The sequence below is a fragment of the Mytilus edulis genome, chromosome 5, assembly GCF_963676685.1.
Source record: "Mytilus edulis chromosome 5, xbMytEdul2.2, whole genome shotgun sequence".
NCBI classification, from domain to species: Eukaryota; Metazoa; Mollusca; class Bivalvia; order Mytilida; family Mytilidae; genus Mytilus; species Mytilus edulis.
Window position 1 is genome coordinate 78,033,088 of NC_092348.1, and position 19,203 is coordinate 78,052,290.

A 19,203-nucleotide genomic window follows, 5' to 3' on the forward strand; every position below is an offset into this window, starting at 1 on the left:
TTATTTATGGTGAGATCAAATTCGGATACAGCTGACGATGGGTTTTTTGGGGGGCGACAAGAGAAATGTTTATTAATCCGAACATGGTTTACAGGTTAACTACGACTTTTTATATTCAAACCTAAAATCTAAATTCAACTATATATTGGAAAAGTCAAATTTTTACCGAATTTTAAACTGATTGCATTGATAATTCTGCATATGATAATTTCTCTACTAATACCTTCCTTTTGCACGGTGTATTTTAATAGAACTTCGTTTTTATGTCTGCATAAATTTCAAATAGAATCGAATAATAAAAGAAATATATTGTGTAAAACGACATTGATTACATACCATAAGTCTCTTAAACCCTTCCAAAATACCTGAGATCACAACCAGAATCTAATGGGGTTAATGTAGCTTAGTCTATGTTTTAACTATGTTAAAAAATAACCACGAGCTGACTGCTAGGGTGTTTTGGGTTTTTTTTTTTATTTCAAACGGTATATTTTCTAGAAGCAGCCTCTCCATTGCGGGGGGCATGCTTTCAAACCCTAGAACTAAATGCTTCTCCTCTATGCGCGTGGCATAAGTCTATCGGCTCAGAGTCAGAATAATGTGTCCGGTTAAGGTGACATGTCTTCTTCTGGAAAGTTAACTTGTGAACGAGTATGTTAAACATCCGATTTAGTGTGTCGATGTTGGTTTATATTCATATTATGTTGTAATGTTTTGAAATCCCATGTTATATACAACTGCATGTTAAACATCCATCCATCCATCTATTTGTCCATCAAACGGTATATTTACTTCCTTGTACCAGGTTGTACACGATGAGTAGGAATTTTAACATGCTAGCACACATGTCATCAAACTGGACACTTCCTGATTCCTGTTTATACTGTGGATTCATTTTCATTTGTTGGATATCAATTTTCGTTAATTTGTAGGTACAAGTGAACTACGAATTCCAATGTTTAACTAATTACAAGTTTTCTTTATGATTGTTTGAAACTTTGAAAAACCACGAAATCAAATATCCACGAAGAGGCAAATTTTTTTTCTAAATCAGTTGATAATGGTACCCACGGAAATAGGTGAATACACAGTGTTTTCTGATATTCATTAAAGCTGAATGCACGTTTAGAAGTAGTAAGAATCATCCTTGACGAGCATGTTATCGCTAGACAATCAAAACGGGTATGGTTAAAAAAAAATTATCAAGGGTACCAGGGTTTTAACAAGGAACAACTCTTACTACAGGATAGTCATAAAAACTTATTAGGGGAAAATAAAAAAATTAAATCGATTCAATTAATGGAAATACAATGCCACTGACAAATAGAATAAAAAAAGACTTAACTAAAAGAATAACAAATCATAACCTTGTTATCATTGTCAATGTTAACGAGGTTATGATTTGTTTTACTTTTAGTTCAGTCTTGTTTTGATTTTATTATTTGTTAGTGGTTGTTATATGTGAAGCAGGATCTAATTACTCTACATGAACACTTGAGATTACCCAAGTTTTTGATGTTATTCCTTTTGTGTTACACTTGTCACTCTTTATTAATGAATGTCCCTTTGGTACCGAAATGTTTGCATATTTTATCATGTATTTAAGTTTTGGAGAAACCTACCGGAATTTTTATAGACATCTGATCCGCTTCGACTCTGTATCAGTAGACAGTTGTCTGTTATCTCCACGTTAATGTCGACATGATAAGCTGTAAGGGTTTTCAAGTTTCCTGCTGCTTCCATACTATCATTAATTTTCTGTAATTATAAAACATACATCAATAAGATTTCTAATTATTGATAAGTATGATGTTACTTTGATGAAGAACTTATTAATTTAAATAACTATCTTGAGTTAGTTTTCAGACAATATTGACCACAATACAACATATATTGTTGTTAAATTATGTAAATCCGTGCCAGTTATTGCTTTGAGATATTTTTTTCTCTTTACGGACACTTGAGTCTTTGATTATCTCCTTCACATTCAATCATATATTTTCTAGATTATGAAAAAGGGTAAAATAAAAAAAATTACCGAATTCTGAGCGAAGAATTCTTTATCACATGGCAAAATCAATAGCTTAAAAACATCAAACGAATGGATAACAACTGTCAGATTCCTGACTTCAACAGGCATTAGTCTTGCCTAATGGTAGATTAAACCTGGTTATATGGCTAACAAAACTGTCACTTGTAGGACAGTCGCATAAAATTGCATTATATTGACAACTATGCGTGAACAAACAAATATGCAGAAATGGTAAACAATTTCAAGTAGGGGTACAACAGTCAACATTGTAATATAATCTTATTCGCTATTAAAACAAACAAAAATGTAACCAAGAATCACAAAAGGGAAACACAAATTGATAATTACAAAATATAATCGTCTCTTTTGTCATAGAGTCCCGTTACTGACAACATTATAGGAGTGTATATAAAAAAGGACTGTCCAAACTATATTGTGGTTGATGCATTCTTTTGAATTTATATGTAAAAACGCAATGGTTGATAGGTAGCCTATGGAAATAGATTCATGGCAGTAGCCGATACTAAAGTTTATACAACGCTATTAACTAATAGGTATTATTGAACGAACTGATTAACTAACCTGGTTGACTTCATCATTAACATCATTTCCATTTACGTCTAAATGAAACGTTGGCTGTGTCAGGTGCAATCTTAGTTTGAATGTCCCATTTGGTAAGTCATCTACCTGAAGTTTTCAGTAAAATGTTAAAATCTGTAGAGTTCTAAATAAATGAGGGTCATTTGTATAGGAAAGTGTTCATATTTCATCTACATACAATCAATATATTCATTTTGTTTTTCTCTCATATCTTTAGTGAAAACTGAAACTTTGTCAGTAGGGTCTGCTCTTATAATTAATGTTACCACTGTTGAAGTTAGTGTCGTTGAAATTTAACAAAAAATAATATTTTTTGAAATTATTTGTACTAGAATATGGATATGAAGTACTGACATTTCTTTTGTTTTTAATTCATGATTATACACACATTGTAAGTAAATATGTGTCCAAATACCACTTGTTTGCTTACTCAAATTTTGTAAATAAACCAGTGGTCAATGTTATCTTTGTTTTATTATACAAACCTTGTAAATAAACCTGTGGTCAAGTTACTGTTTTATTATGCAAACCTTGTGAGTAAACCTGTTTTCAAATTAATTTTTCATAACAGGCTTGTAAATAAAACTGTGTTCAAATTACATTGTTTTAGTTAGTAAACAAACCTTGTCAGTTAGCCCCCGGTCAAATCCCTCTTAGATTTATTATTCAAACTTGTTAGTAAATATGTGGTCCAATCTTAATTTTTTCATGCCATTTTGCATTTTGTGAGTAAACCTGTATCCAAATCCGTTTTGTCATACAAAGCTTGTACGTAAAGCAGTGGTAAAATCTCCTTTTACAAATACATCTTGTAAGTACACCAGCGGTCAGACCCATGTTTGTTTCTTATCTACAAAAATTGTTAGCTATTCTGTGGTCAAAGTCCTTTTTGTTTTATCATACAAATCTTTGAAGTAAACCTGTTCTCAAGTTCCTCGTTATTTAATTATACAAATCTTGTAAATGAACATGTTGTAGAATTCCTATTTTGGTTTTTTATACAGATATTGTAAGAAAACACTGTTGTCTGCTCCATGGTCGTGTTGTTGTCGCTTTGACACATTTCCCATTTCCTTTCTCAATTTTATACAATCAAATGCTATTCATTCATGGTATGTTTTATGATTCATGATATACCTTGTAAGTAAACCTGTGGTCAAACTCATTATATTGTTCAGCTCTTCTTGCTCGGGAGTATAGAAAGCCGTCATCTGTCTTTAATATAGAAGCAGGAAGATTTGCCCTATTCTTAGGCAATCCTGCAGCTTTGCATTGGGTACCTGGCAAAAAAAAGTAGATCGAATAATGTATAATGAGTCCGATTTTTTTTAGGAAAATACAAAGAACAAATAGTTATTTAAATATGTTTTTCATATGAAAATTACCTTATACCTTTGATAAATTTTTCAATTGGTCTTTATAATATGTCATGGTCCGTATAATGTATTTTTTATTTTCGCCTGTTAGTGCCTAGTTCGAAGGTAATATACACAAACTCTTGCTTGTAAATCATCAAAAACGGTACTGATTATTACGCCTCCTTCATTCCTAGAGTCACAGTGCGTAAATATTTAATTACCATTGGTCATATATTTTTATTTAACAATTTGATATAGGCACAATATGATGTCTTTTGATATATCTCAGAGTCTTTTTACAGCATTTTGCCGCTGATGTTTATAATTTTTAAATATATTATCTCTTATGCGTAACCATTTAAACACTGATCGAATACGCACAGTGTCAGGCAGTACCGAGACTTGAAAACAAATAGGCATAAGCATAGGCAAATTCGATTTAACAATGATCATATTTCGCATATGATCTTATGAGTAGATTCTGATCATACATAATATATATAAAAGTAAAATAACAACAACAAAAATGAACTCCGACAAAAAAAAAAAAAACGGTAAGTCCCTTATCAATTTGCAAAATCAAATGATATAAAACATCAAACGAATGGACAACAGCTATTATAATCAATTTGTCATCATAAAATACATTCTGAAAGTATAAGTGGATCATGATTTCTCACCCATTTCAAAGGTCGAGTCGTAATTAGCAAACAATGAAAATTCACTTGAATATACAATGCCATTCATGTCTTGGTAAACTGGGCTTGCGACGTTCAAGGCATAAATAACTCCTGGTTTCTGTCTAATCAATGAATACGGAGAATTTGTAAGTTCTATGTACACATCATCGCCACCTTAAAAAAAAATATCATTTATCTATGTATCTGAGCAGAAAACAAAAAAACATGGACGTCTATATAGTTGTCAATGAACTCACCAAGAGAGTAGATACCAACATTAATGGACATAAGACAATACGTCCAATGTTACTTACAATTAAAATTTAAAAGGAACATAATCAATGAATATTTTTCTGATATTATTATCATAGTGTTTTGTAAGCAAAATGTATGTCAATTAATCTAATCAGCTCATTATTCTCTGGGTAGCCAGTGGATTGTAACAGGGTACGTCAAAAAAATTTTAGAATCTTAAAGGGTTATTTTAACAAGCAATGTTGGTGAATAAAATTATCATATTGTTAAAAAAAAAAATCGTAAAATAACAGAATTAAGAGATAACAAATTCAGTATTTATTCATATTATTCTATTGAGTTTAAGTACCGAAGCTAGTGACTTCTCTATCCCTTTGAATGTTTAATTGACAATATTATATTTCAAGAACCGTAATATCTGTTATTTTTATTCTTATCACTTTTCATTCTACTCTGACATGAGTATATTTCGAAATTTAACATTCCTTTATATGGACAAAGACAAGGAAGGAATGTAAAATCTAGGACCGAATTGAAACAACAATGAGTTATTGAAAGGCGTAGATTACGCATAGAATATTTGAATTACTGTCAGTATTCTCAAATGACATTTTGATAAATTGTGTTGTAAACATACATACGTATCTAAGGAAAAGAATATTTGAGAATTCTCAAATGACATTTTGATAAATTGAGTTGTAAACAAACATACGTATCTTAGGAATAGAATATTTGAGAATTCTCAAATGACATTTTGATAAATTGAGTTGTAAACATACATACGTATCTGAGGAATAGCATATTTGAGAATTCTCAAATGACATTTTGATAAATTGAGTTGTAAACATACATACGTAGCTTAGGCATAGAATATTTGAGAATACTTTCATTATTGTCAAATGACATTTTGATAAATGGAGATGTAAATATACATACTTCTGACATGTTTCCTGATAGCAAATACTCGTACAAGATAATGCCCTACATCTCTCTCATCTTCTTTCCATATATACTTAAAGGAATAAGATCCATTTCGCTGTGAAAGTTCATTAATGGGTATAAGTTGAATTATTTTATGGTCTAACATTATACAAATCTCTGAAGGTTTGTTGACATGCCCTTTTATTTCCTCTACGGTCAAATCTATATCCCCCTTTGTTTTCGTCGACTCGCCTGTTGCTAGACAGAAATCTTGTTTGCATGATTTCTTTAATTCTTCATTTGATGCTATTATATTGGATAAAACCCCATATCTACAAGGTCCAGTAGGTCCAGAAGCAAGCAAACGACCACCAACAACTTCGAAAGTCCATAAGTCCGATTTTTTGTAATTCGTACCATGACAACCAGATATTGCATTTGACGCAACAAGACTTCCATCTTTTATCACTAAATGATAAACACTGGAAACCGTAGAATCCTCCATTCCGTTACTGTTTGAGCATAGGATTACTATAGCAGCATGTTCTGTGACGTTTTCCATTAGTAAAATGGCTTCGTTTCCATCTAAGCACTGCGTCTGACTGACAAAAGGATGGGACGTTACCGTTGGTGTACCTGTTAAATTATCTCTATTATGCCATAAACCAAATCGACTTCCGGCAGGTCCACTGACACAAAGAATGCCATCTTCATTAACAGAAAACTCGTATTTATCCTCCCCAGAAATGGCTTTAGCGCTGAATTTGTTCCCTTCTGTCTCAGAGAGAATCAAATACAGCGTATTTATAGAATCGTCTCCTTTCCCGCCACTACAAAGTATCAATGTAATTCCACTTCCATGTTCATCCCTCGCTCCATTGACATTCAAAGGAAACTCTACTGTTGACTTACTATCCTGCATTTCTACAAACACCCCATTCCTTAGATTGCCATAGTTACTGTCGTTTGTTAAAAGCATGATGTGATTACTGTCATAGTAACAATGAGCAATAAGCATTCCTTCTTCGTCTACCTGATAGTTAAAACTTTGATCTTCATTTGATACTGATGAACTTATCTTTGAAAGGAGCTCAATTTGTACGTGATTACCATCATATCCGGATCGTACCAAAGACATTTGTGTATTGTTATAATTAGACGTAGTCGAGACAAAGTACAGTGCAGTACGTCCTCCATGATATGCATTTACGTTATAATCAATTTTTCCAAAATTGCGTAACGGGCGCTCTGACGAGGTAGCACAATATATTGTTTTAATTAAATCTGAAAAACGGAAAAAGAATTAATTTCTTCAAGAATTTAGATAATGCGTTTACTAAATTGTCATTGATTCAAAACTGTTTAAAATGATTTGGTACCCTTTTATAATACAAGCTCATATCAGAGATAGCTTTAGGAATTAAACATATCAAATAGTGATCACACTAGTTTTACGATATGAAAAATGTATAAATATTCCTATCGTACATTTCAAGCCATATGAAACTTCAACTTAAAAAAAAGGGAATATGTTTTATATAATGAATGGCTAAGTTTTCCTATAAAACACATGTACATGGACTTTCTTTTTAAAGAAATCCTTCACTTTATCAATACTTCAGAAATATACTGCTGCTAAATTGGTGTCTCTCGTAATTTCTCCTGATACCATTACGTATGCAATGACCTTGAGACCCCTCGTTGTTATTACTTTGACAAACGCACAGCGAAAGTGCGAGGGAAAAACTGAGATATTAAAAAAGATAAACACAGTTGGACTTTGATAATGCTATTTGATTCTGAAAAGAAAAATCAAATACACCGAAACATTTAACAAGTTAAATGACAAGTTAGATACACAAAAAGAAACGCAAGGACAATTTACAATGAAAATAAACATTGCTCTATTGTATGATTATCATCTCACTTATTTTCGACGTACTCAAGTATTCCAAGTTGTGATTATTACATAAAATCAATAAAGTTTTTTTGAAAATAATATACCCTCAAAAATAGCAATTGTAGCAAAGGGACTGATGCCATAAAACTTCAACTTATCCTATAATTCATTTTAGGTGGTACTACTTCTAGGAAGTATGTAGCTGTTAAAATTTTATTACAATCTACATATAAGGCATATAAGGCAAAAATGAAAAATAAGATGTTGCAATTTTGTCATTTAAGGGCAAAGACGCTAATTAGAAGTTGTCCGGAGTAATGAGCAATTGATAGATATCATCATTCTTTACATCGTTGCGCCCTCTTCAGATTTTCAGTATGCTAACATGTAGCAGTTTTTAAGACAATAAAAAAAAATATGTATTTACCCCTATGTTCTATTTTTTGCCAAATATGACATATTGGTTGGCTAACGCAGTCATGGACTACGTTTTTAAAACAAGAAACAAGTTTGACCCAGTATAGTTATAGAGGAGGTTTTTGTAAAAGGTATTGCCGAGGATGACTACGGACGACAAATGATAAGAAAAGCAAATGAAAAGATATCAAAGTTTTATTACTGTACCTGAATCATGTACCGTCTTTGTATCCCCTTCCGCTTGTGTATCCCCTTCCGTCTTTGTATCCCCTTCTACCTGTGTTTCCCCTTTCGCCTTTGTTTCCCCCTCTTCCATCTCCAGTACGGGTTTTAAAGCTTCCATATCTTCAGTTTCAGTTTTCTCCTCTGAACTAGTTGAGAGATCATTTTCCATCTTGCTGGTAGAAGACACAGCTACTTTAGCGTTGGTTGTAGAAGATGTTGTCTCTACTCCACCTTCATCGATCCGTACGACCTTTTTCTGCCTTACTTTCATCAACGATACATTGCTTATCTCTCGTCTGTATCCCTTTAAAACGGTTGGTGTAGCCTAAAACATTCATAACATTACATTTATTTAATGTTTCTTTACAAGCATGGATCACCAAAGAAAAGTTTACAATGAAGCAAATAAAATAAATATTCTAACCGCTGAAAAATATTAATTTTAGGCATTACTTTTTTGCAAAGCTCTTAAATACATATAAACAAAAATGAATTTATTCCATCGTAATTTTATAACAGTGTGACATTACGCACGTTATTGCGTCAATACCGTGTAATCAACCAGTCCACACTAATAAACAGCTTTTCTATAAAATCATAACAGTTAAGTTATATAAAACTTATATCCATAGACTAGACAGGTAAATACTATTCCGAAAAAAAGTACAAATTGTTTTATCATATTTTACTTTAGTCTAAAATAAGGACAACATATTGACAAAACGTCAAAAATATGGGTGTCAGACGTAACAGACTATACGCATAATCACTTTAGCAGGGGTGTTTGTGTTCTTCAAAATAGGGTTATATCCACGAAAATTCGAATGAATGATATGCTTCATATATAAAGTATAACAATATTACTGGATATGTGTTTCTGGTACGACCAACGCTATTTTTTGGCAAAAACAAATAGTGTTCATATTGGTCAGATTTTGGAAGATGTTAAGTTATCAAAATTTATAGGTTTTAAAATATAAGATTATATGATATTTCGTTTGTGTAAATTCGGCTCACATATGTGCATACATAGACCATATCAAAATCGAATTTTTGGAGCACTCACACTACATATAAAAATGCAACGGCTTCTGGCAAATGTCTTGCAAGATGTCCAATGTCGGATTTCGCCGTTTTTTTACAAAAAAGTTGTCATTTACGACGTTATTTATTAAAAATTTAGATTAGTTGCATGCTAAATAGTGCTTTTCCGTAGTTGTGCTCTAACTTTACAAAACAGCTTCATACTTTTTGATAACTTGCGTAGTCAAAACGACTTCGTTTTCAAAGAAATGAAATGTCTTGCAAGTTTGTCCACTGGACGATTTTCGTACGTTTTCAACGTTGTCGATTCGGGGTACGCTATTAATGGTGGATCATCTGTATATAGTTCCTCAGATAGATTTTTCTTGATAGTCAAATACTATCAACAAGACCACAAAGCATCATAAAAAAAAATCCGATGACTGGGTTTGTTCTTTTAAATGAGGTTCTTAAGTTGTGAAAAAGTTTTGTATCACAAGAGGATAACAAATCATCTTTATCAAATTTTCAAATTTGGGAAGCGTAAACTGACTGCGATCTTTTTTTTATTTCTCTGCAATAAGATTCATGTGTATAGAATTGAAAGTGAAAATAAAATTGGGCCTAAAGCGTGGCCATATACCTCTCTACATCATACAAAGCTTGTAAACATATGAAATGAATTATAATTAACCTTTTTTTCTGACAATCGTTTCATTTCATAATCTAATATTGTACCGCTATTAAAGAAAGTATAGTGAATTTTATAAGCAAGACCCGTTTAACTTGTTATTCTCGACAAACTTTTTATATTAAAGCAAAATATATATCCTCCTCCTTTTCGGATCTAAATGGGAAAACATTGCACTTTAATACGTTTTATGTCAATTGATCTTTGGTAGAGAGTTGTCTCATTGGCACTCATCATACCGTATATATCTTCTCATTTCATAAAGATATGCATTACCCAAATACGATATATTTTGTTGTTTGTTGCTTACGTTACCTTCATTGGGAAATATTCAATGCATATTCAGTACAACAAAACATTACAAGAAGTATCCATATTGATGTGCAAAACAAAAATTGCAAGCGAAATACAAAACTTATCCCAAAGAATCGGTAATCGCCATAAAACGTAAAAATTTGACGTTACCATTTGAGACGCAATATCGTGCTTAACGTCTTTGTTTTTTCAAATATCGCCTTTCAAGCTAATATTTACTAGAAGTAGTACCACCTTTAGATTTCAAGCATCACTCTCAATGTCAGTCCTGACAAATGAACCTGTAGTTTTGAAATTATATGAGAAATGATCTTCTGCCAGAAATTCAAGAGTGATACTTGGAATCCAAGGGTGGTGCTTAAATTCAAAAACGGAAGAACACCACCCTCAAATATCTTGTGGTAACCCATGCAAATACATTACACAACAGGCCACACATTAAACTAAACACTAACCAGCAATAAAAGAAGCAATTTAATTTTTAGTGTTGCAAGACAATATAGTTGAAATAAAAATTTAATACATATACTAGTATAATATGTATAAATACCTTGTTAGATGAAGTAATAAGATCAGAATTTTGTGAATATATGCGGAACGAACAGCTATAATGTATAATGAAATTTGACCATCTATTAAAGGTCATGGCCAAGTTGGCATGTAAGGTCGATTTGTTTCAAATAAATTAGGTTTCGTCAAGCTCGAAAATTAAAAATTATTCAAATTCTCATGATGAGTATTGTCAAATACATATGACATCTTGTTACGTTTCATTAAATTCTAATTATATAGCATTAAATTTGACAAAAGGTTCAGAAGTGATTATAAGTGTACAAATTATAAGATAACACTTAGAAACATTGAACTTTTAACGTTCATACCCCTGAGTTAATTCCAGAAACAGCAAAGGAGTAGGTCCGGCCTAAAACTTCAAGTTCATCTGATGGAAGATTTTGGACACTTACGTAGATTCGATTAGTTTATGTGAAAGATTTGAATTCACTTAATCATTAAAGATGCTCAAAGTTAAGCTTAAATATTAAAAATCTATCAAATATGCCCAAAAAATGTCACTTTTCAGATGATTTTTGTCAAAAATGAAAATGGCAGCATTAGTGTTCCACCTCAACCTTTATATATGTTATCTATTATCATCGAATACAACTTATATTTAAATATTAAGAATGAACACAAACGCGGCCAGTTTCGTTTAATACGGAATCCGTCTAAAAGTAACTCAAATGCTAAAATTGTGAAGATTTGGAATTTCGTATCTTCAATGCTCTTCAACTTTGTACTAGTTTGGCTTTATAAATATTTTGATATGAACGTCACTGATGAGTCTTATGTAGACGAAACGCGCGTCTGGCGTACTAAATTATAATCCTGGTACCTTTGATAACTATTTCAGTAATTTAGTATCATAACTTAATGATGATAGTACCCGATACATGTGCACTGAATTGTCAAAAAAATCTCATATTTATATTACAGAAGTATTCTTCTTTCCAATAAATAGCTAAAAGTTTACATTTTAACAATTTTGTAAAACTGCTATATTAGGGGGCCAAAAAGGGGTCTTACTGCACCTACTCCTTTCTTAAAACTTGGTCAAACGAGATACTTATCTAACAGCAGAATCACGCTCTCCTTTCTGCATAAGAGAGGCGGTCGATATTATAGGAATAAAATCCGTGTTGACTACAGGGAACCCGAGAACTGGGTATGATTACATTAAAAGAGGGGCGAAAGATACCAGAGGGACAGTCAAGCTCATAGATCGAAAGTAAACTGACAACGCCATGGCTAAAAGATAAACAGACAAACAGACAAATGATAGTACACAAGACACAAAATAGAAAACTAAAGACTAAGCAACATATAGCCAGAAATTAGTAGTGGTTTTGCTAATTAATATTCATAATATGTAAATGAGAATTGTACCACGTGATAGTACTTTGAACTGGACTGGCTTGATAGGCTTGATATCATTAAAATCTTTAAAACACGGATATTATAAGTTGCCCGTCACAGAGTCCTTATTTATAATCACTTTGATATTTCCGTAAAGTTGTCAGGCGGTCAAAATCAAAACAATGAACGCGAATTTAGTGAATTTTTCGTGAGTTTATTCTTCTTGAAATAGTGACATTTTAATTTTACGTGGGAACCTAGAGTTCAACGACTACACATACAAGGTTTGGACTTGCTTATTCTTTGGAAATTCAAGTTTCATATTTCACCCCGGCAACCTGTTTTTGTAATGACCTTGTAAGCCAATTTTCAACACGAAGTTTGCAAATTTGACGTTTCAGTCATTTTAGCCTGTATTTTACACTGCAATGTTAAAAGCCTCTCGCTTCGATTTTTAAAACAGCTCAGGAACCTGTATTTTTGCAACAACAGTCATTATGTTTCGTTTAAATGGTGTATATTGTTGTGTATATTCATTTTCTGCCCCGGCAACCTGTCTATCACTAAAATTAAAATTAAAACAGACATTTTTTCAAAATTCCCTATCATTTTAATGTAATTTCCGTGACCCGTATCCGATTTCTTAAGTATAATATTCAAATAAGCAAAGTGGCGTTGATTTATGGATATGACTAAAGACGCTGTATTGACTGCATCAAACTACGTGAAAGATTTTTTGATTTCTATTATGTTAATTAGCTAAGAGGAGTATTGAGTTTGAGCTTTTCAACACATTCTTTGACTGTGGAATATTTTCTTCGAACATACTCTTGCTCAGAGTACTCTTGTTTTTGTAGTTTTACCCATCAATGAATTTGTGCACTTACCTTTCTACTTCCACCGGAACCCATGCTATTTCTTTAAAGTTTTAAAGGCTTTGTTCACAATTATTTTCTTAGTCTTAGAATAGACCTATGCCCCTAATAAAAAAGAAAATAAATTATTTAATATTTCAACAGTAGTATATTTACGGCTGCTGATTAATGAGCGTGTGTCATACAGAGTAAATATGCTAATCTTATATGAATACATCCAGCTTTGTTAAAATCAGACTAGCTTGCTTATTCGAAAGATAACAAGAAAATGATATTTAACCATTCCTGAATTATTTAATTTCGACTGCGTTTTTAGCAGAGTAGGAACCACTCTCAAAAAAAGTTCGTTCATTTCAACCTGTCGGAGATCTAATCCAAGTACTCCCATCCAAGAGAAAGACCGCTTCACAAGTGTAACGCGAATTAAGTTTAACATTTCGGGGGAAAATATATTTGTGATCTGACGGATTAATAGGTTTTTTTGTTTTACCCTACTCAAACATGTTTCATTCCTCTTGTCCCTTAACTGGAGATGGGTGACTTACCTGCTTATCATGTTTAGTTATTGTTATTATTAATTTATTATTATCTTTATTATGATACGGAAAAGTATGTCAACATTTTAAAGTGAAACAATGGAGTTGTCGGAAGGAACTATTTCTTTGACTTATTTGACCCGTAACAAATGATTGTTATTCAGGTAAAAATGATGATTCAACATGAAATCCACCAGACCTAGAAAAATTATCATTATACGATTGCACGTGCTTGTCTTATTAGTATTTAGTACATCGGGTTACAGACCATCGACAATCTGTACAAAGTGTATTCTTTTATTAATGGATGACCATGGATGAAGGCTGGGTATATACCCTGCCACGCCCGGTCTGCGTTTTTGTTTCATGTTGTTCTGCTTTGTATCGATCAGATCAGCTAAGCCTTCTGCAATTGATTTTAATAGTTTTTTTCTTTGTGTTGTGCTGTTACACCACTGTCCATGGTTTGGGTAGGGATGAGCACTCATAAATACGTTTCACCAAACCACATTTTGTATGTGTCTGTCCAAAGTCAGGTGCAAGTAGTTCATGATCAGTGCATGGTTGCCGTTTGTTCAAGTCGTATATTATTTTGTTGTATTTAGGCTGTTAGTTTTCTCAATTAAATTGTTTCCATTTTTTCTCATTATTGAAGATTGTACAGTTGACTATAATTGCTTTCAACCACTTCATTTGAACTTTGACGGATAGTTGTCTCATTTGGCAATCATACCCAGTCTATGGAAGAAGCGATTCGATAAAAACTTTTCGTATATCAACGAGCGATATTGTCTTATATCAACGAGTTGCATTGTGGGAAATTTCAGACGAATGTTAGCATTTGTACGAAGAAAGGCAGATTTCTCGGTATAAAGTAATGACTCGTTTCTTAAAACAGGGTGACATTTAACACGACATACGTATGGTGTGTAATTTCCATGAATTTTTTTATGTAATAACAAGCAAAATGTATTTAAACGAGAAAATTGAATTGCTGAATAAATGAAACAAAAATGCATGATTTATCATTTGTAGATGTACACATTCTATAAATATCATGTAGTAAATTCAGTGGAATGCAATTGAGATGAATTCAATTGTTTGCTAAGCCAAAATCACCCATAAGTCAAAGATACTGCTATATTTTAAAATAACAATGCGACATTTGTCTTATATCATAGCGATGATTTTTTAATATCAAAAATTTATGAATGCGATACTTTTCTAATATAACTGCTATAGTTTTCTAATATAAAATGAATACGATGACACGTCACAATGCATGTCAAGAAAACTGCAAACATAATTCACAAACTTAGATCATGATCGGTTTAATGTTTTAGGATCAATATCACTAAAATTTCGTAACTGTAACAAAATTAACGCTTATTGATAGTTGAAAGTGTTAATAATCTGTTCAGTCTATTGTTTTCAATCACATGGTTTAACCGACTAACTAACATGTTTAACCCCGCCACATTATTTATGTATGTGCCTGTCCGAAGTCAGGAGCCTGTAATTCGTTTGTTTATGTGTTACATATTTGTTTTTCGTTCATTTTTTTATATAAATAAGGCCGTTAGTTTTCTCGTTTGAATTGTTTTACATTGTCTTATCGAGGCCTTTTATAGCTGACTATGCGGTATGGGCTTTGCTTATTGTTGAAGGCCTTTCGGTGACCTATAGTTGTTAATGTCTGTGTTATTTTGGTCTCTTGTGGACAGTTGTCTCATTGGCAATCATACCACATCTTATTTTTTATAATTCTATTTGAAGTGATGATGCAATGGCGGAATTTAAATGCGGTTGCACATACGTCTACCGACCTATTAGATTAGGCAGCAACCATTTGATTTTCTGGGGGGGGGGGGCTATGGTTTTTTTTGGAGAAAAAAAGTTTGTTTCCAGTTTTTGGAGAAAAATATAATTTGTTTTTGATTCTGAGAAAAAAAAATTGTTTGTTTCACCCTCAGCTGCCACTATATATTATGCTAAAATTGAAAGAAAAAAATTTGTTTTCGACTTGTCGCGAAAAAAATAGATAATAAAATAAATAGATAAATAAAATTTGTCCAGAAAAAAAAACCCATAGCCCCCCCCCCCCCCCCCCCCCCCCCCCAGAAAATCAAATGGTTGCCTCCTTATAATATACTGGTCACACTGCTATAGCCTATCCATCTTGGTAATATCGAAATAGTCAAAAATTATCATTACTTAAAAGAAACATTCATTTAACAATCCAATCCAATACAGCTCCAAATTACAATAAATAGTCAAATGGTAAAATCAATAATCCAAACAAACTAAAATGTACAAATGCTGATGTCCCGAACTTTGAAGATATCAACTGAGTAGCCTCAGACTATTAATTGGACAACTTCAGATACAATGAAAATCAAAAATCTTGTCAAACAGAAAATGTATTTATTATTAACATAGAAAAAGATATTGAGAAGGAAACCAGTTCTTTTTGGATATCACAGACTTTTCCTGTTGGTAAATCGATATCTCTATGAACATATTCAGCTCGCCGCGTGGACGCACTTTTACATCGCTATGACCGTGAGGGTATTCCGATGTATTGTTGCCACAGAGATTTGACTTTCGTTTTTGGCTAGTAACCGACCGTATAAATACGCGAACTTTTCTTAGTGCAAAATAACAATCCGTATCGCTTTTTATAAATTCATTTCTTCAATGAGTACTAAAAAAATGTTTAGAACACAAATAAAAAAGATGTAAATGTCTGTTGACGTTAGAAATGTGTATATATCTTTTCTATTTTGATAAATTTAGATCGTTCAGTTGGAGGACTGGAAAGCAGTTATTTATAAGGGGAAATTTTAAAGATTTATAGATATAAGAAGATGGTGCATGAGTTTGAATGAGACAACTTTCCATCAAAGTAATTATTTGTTTAAAGTAAACCATTATAGACCAAAGTAGGTCCTTAAACACGGAGCATTGGCTCACAGCGAACACCACGCTATATATGAACAAGAACATTGCTAGTGTTAAACCATTCAAACAGGAAAGCCAACGGTCTAATTTGTAAAAAAAAAAAAGGAGATTCAAAAGTACAGGTAAGATTTTGTCGAATCAATCAGTACGAGGACAGTATGATTCATCTTTGTCACAAGTTAGTTTCATTGTTATCCAATGAAAGTCTTCCATGCGTGCGTTGCGAGCATATCGGATATATATTATTTCGGTGCGTTCATTATGAAATTTGCTAAATGTTATATATGTGAACAATCATTTTGATACTTAGCTATTTGATTACGGCATTGTTTATTAAACCCTTATTTGATTAGTTTTGCTTCCAAAACTAATTGAGAAATTTGTAAGATTTTACCCAAAACAATTTGAATTTAAGCAATGGTCTTAAAACTGCTTATTTACATACAATACTATACTAAGAAGTAAAATCACAAAAATACTGAACTCCGAGGAAAATTCAAAACAGAAAGTCCCTTATTAAATGGTAAAATCAAATGATAAAACACACCAAACGAATAGATAACAACTGTCATATTTCTGACTCAGTACTGGCATTTTTCAAGTTTTGAAAATGGTGGATTGAACCTGGTTTTATAGCGCTTAACCTCTCACGTGTATGACAGTCTCGTCAAATTCTGTCATATTTACAACGATGCGTGAACAAAACAGACATAATAGGTAAAATTGTCAAAATATGGGTACAACAGTCTAATATTAATACTAATCGGTACTAATATTGATATAACAAAAACACCGCTATGATATTTTAAAAGTATCGCATTGTTTATTTATGTATATAAAAAAAACACAGCACTTCAAATTTTACACGGACATAAACTTTAGCTTCTAACTATCTTCTGAATGTATATTAAGACTCAATTGTTGTTTATATTTGAACAATAAGTTTTAAAGTAAGTATTTTCTTAATTTTTCGTTGCCGAAAACAACATTTTCCGCATGGAATGTCTGCATATTTACAATTGATATTAGACAATATCGCTATGTGATATAAGAAAAGTTTTTATCGATACGCTTCTTCCATAGACTGATACCACATCCTCTCATTTTTATGTAGTTAATTGTTTATTAATTTGAATCAATTGGGTGAACAGGAATATGACAGTTAATGCCCTTTTTACAGCGTCTGTTTTGCTTGTCATAGTACAACATACTCATATGAATAAAATATCTTAGAAGCCACAATGAACATAAATTTATTTATACTAGGTTTAAATGGATATTTTGTGTAAGCATTTATAGAAAAATCAATTTAAACCTCAATCACAACAGTTCTACCAATAAGTGTACACGCTTAATAGATACTTTGTTAATTATAATTCCTGATCTGCAATAGGTATATGTGTATCTTAGCGAAGGTTAAATTGTTTATTTGTGATATAAAGAAAAAAAAGAAATCAAAACTGTCAACTTAACGACAACCAAATTCAATAGGGGAATTCCCAAGATTTTCAATGTCCAAAGAACTGGTTAGATGATCAATTGAACAAGAATTGTAGTAACATAATATAATGGTTGTTTCTATAATAGAAATAAACACATACATAAATATTCATGCGAGGAAAATTTAATTATTTGGTGTATTAACTCAGTTAAGTTATGATCTTCAAATAAAGAGAAATAGAAAGCATATCGTTTAGTACTTAGCTACAGTAACAAATGCATTGGCAACACATATTCAATTAACCTGACAATAACACGTCTTGAAAAAAAAAGATATATAAAAAGAGCAAGTGTGCACGAAACATTGCCCAATGTATACGATAATGTAAAGACAGGGGTAAAATACAACGAAAAACGGTAAACCAAAATTACGAAAAGGGGGACTACTTAACATAATTAATACGACAAAGATAATAACAACCGCAACCATGACAACATGCAGCCATTTTCCTGTTAAAGTATACATACATGTTCATTATTCTTTCACATATAAGTCCCTTGAATCTCTGTAGAGACAGCAATGTATTATGCTTGTATGTTGTTTAATGTTATATCGATGTAGCCACACTTTAAAAATAGATGTGTTTACATTTTGACCTAGGCTAATTATAAAAACTGGTTAACAATTAATTTTTGTTAATAACTACTGTATTGACATGAAGTCAAGGCATTTAAAAATATACCGCTAGGTTTAAAATGGAATGAGTTAAATTTGCCTTATTCCCTTTAGTATATGTTTATTTTGGTTTGCAAACAATCTTCTACCGTTCGAAAACTGTTTTACTATAATTAAAAGAGTGTACATCAGCGGTTTGGGGGTTACTTATCGATCAATTGAAATTCATCTTGAGCTGATTTTTTTTCATTTATAATTGTTTTGTATATAAATAAGATCATTAGTTTCCTCATTTTAGTTGTTAGACATTATACCTTACTATGGGTTTTGCTCATTGTCGAAGGCCGTATACTTTATTAACGTATTCGGTATCAGGCAGAGTGT

General features: G+C 32.1%; 1 protein-coding gene across 1 annotated transcript in view; it reads right to left on the minus strand.

Moving 5' to 3' along the window:
• LOC139524509 (uncharacterized) overlaps positions 1-18,789 on the minus strand; it is a 62,868-nt gene extending 44,079 nt beyond the window's left edge. The window contains exons 1-8 of the mRNA XM_071319329.1: positions 18,672-18,789; positions 13,219-13,311; positions 8,371-8,713; positions 5,862-7,130; positions 4,671-4,844; positions 3,770-3,912; positions 2,615-2,719; positions 1,623-1,758 (exon numbers count right to left, since the gene is read on the minus strand). Coding sequence (XP_071175430.1) covers positions 1,623-1,758; positions 2,615-2,719; positions 3,770-3,912; positions 4,671-4,844; positions 5,862-7,130; positions 8,371-8,713; positions 13,219-13,242 — 2,194 coding nt within the window. The 5' untranslated portion in view covers positions 13,243-13,311; positions 18,672-18,789. The remainder of the gene's footprint in view (positions 1-1,622; positions 1,759-2,614; positions 2,720-3,769; positions 3,913-4,670; positions 4,845-5,861; positions 7,131-8,370; positions 8,714-13,218; positions 13,312-18,671) is intronic.
• Between the last annotated feature and the right edge of the window lie 414 nt (positions 18,790-19,203).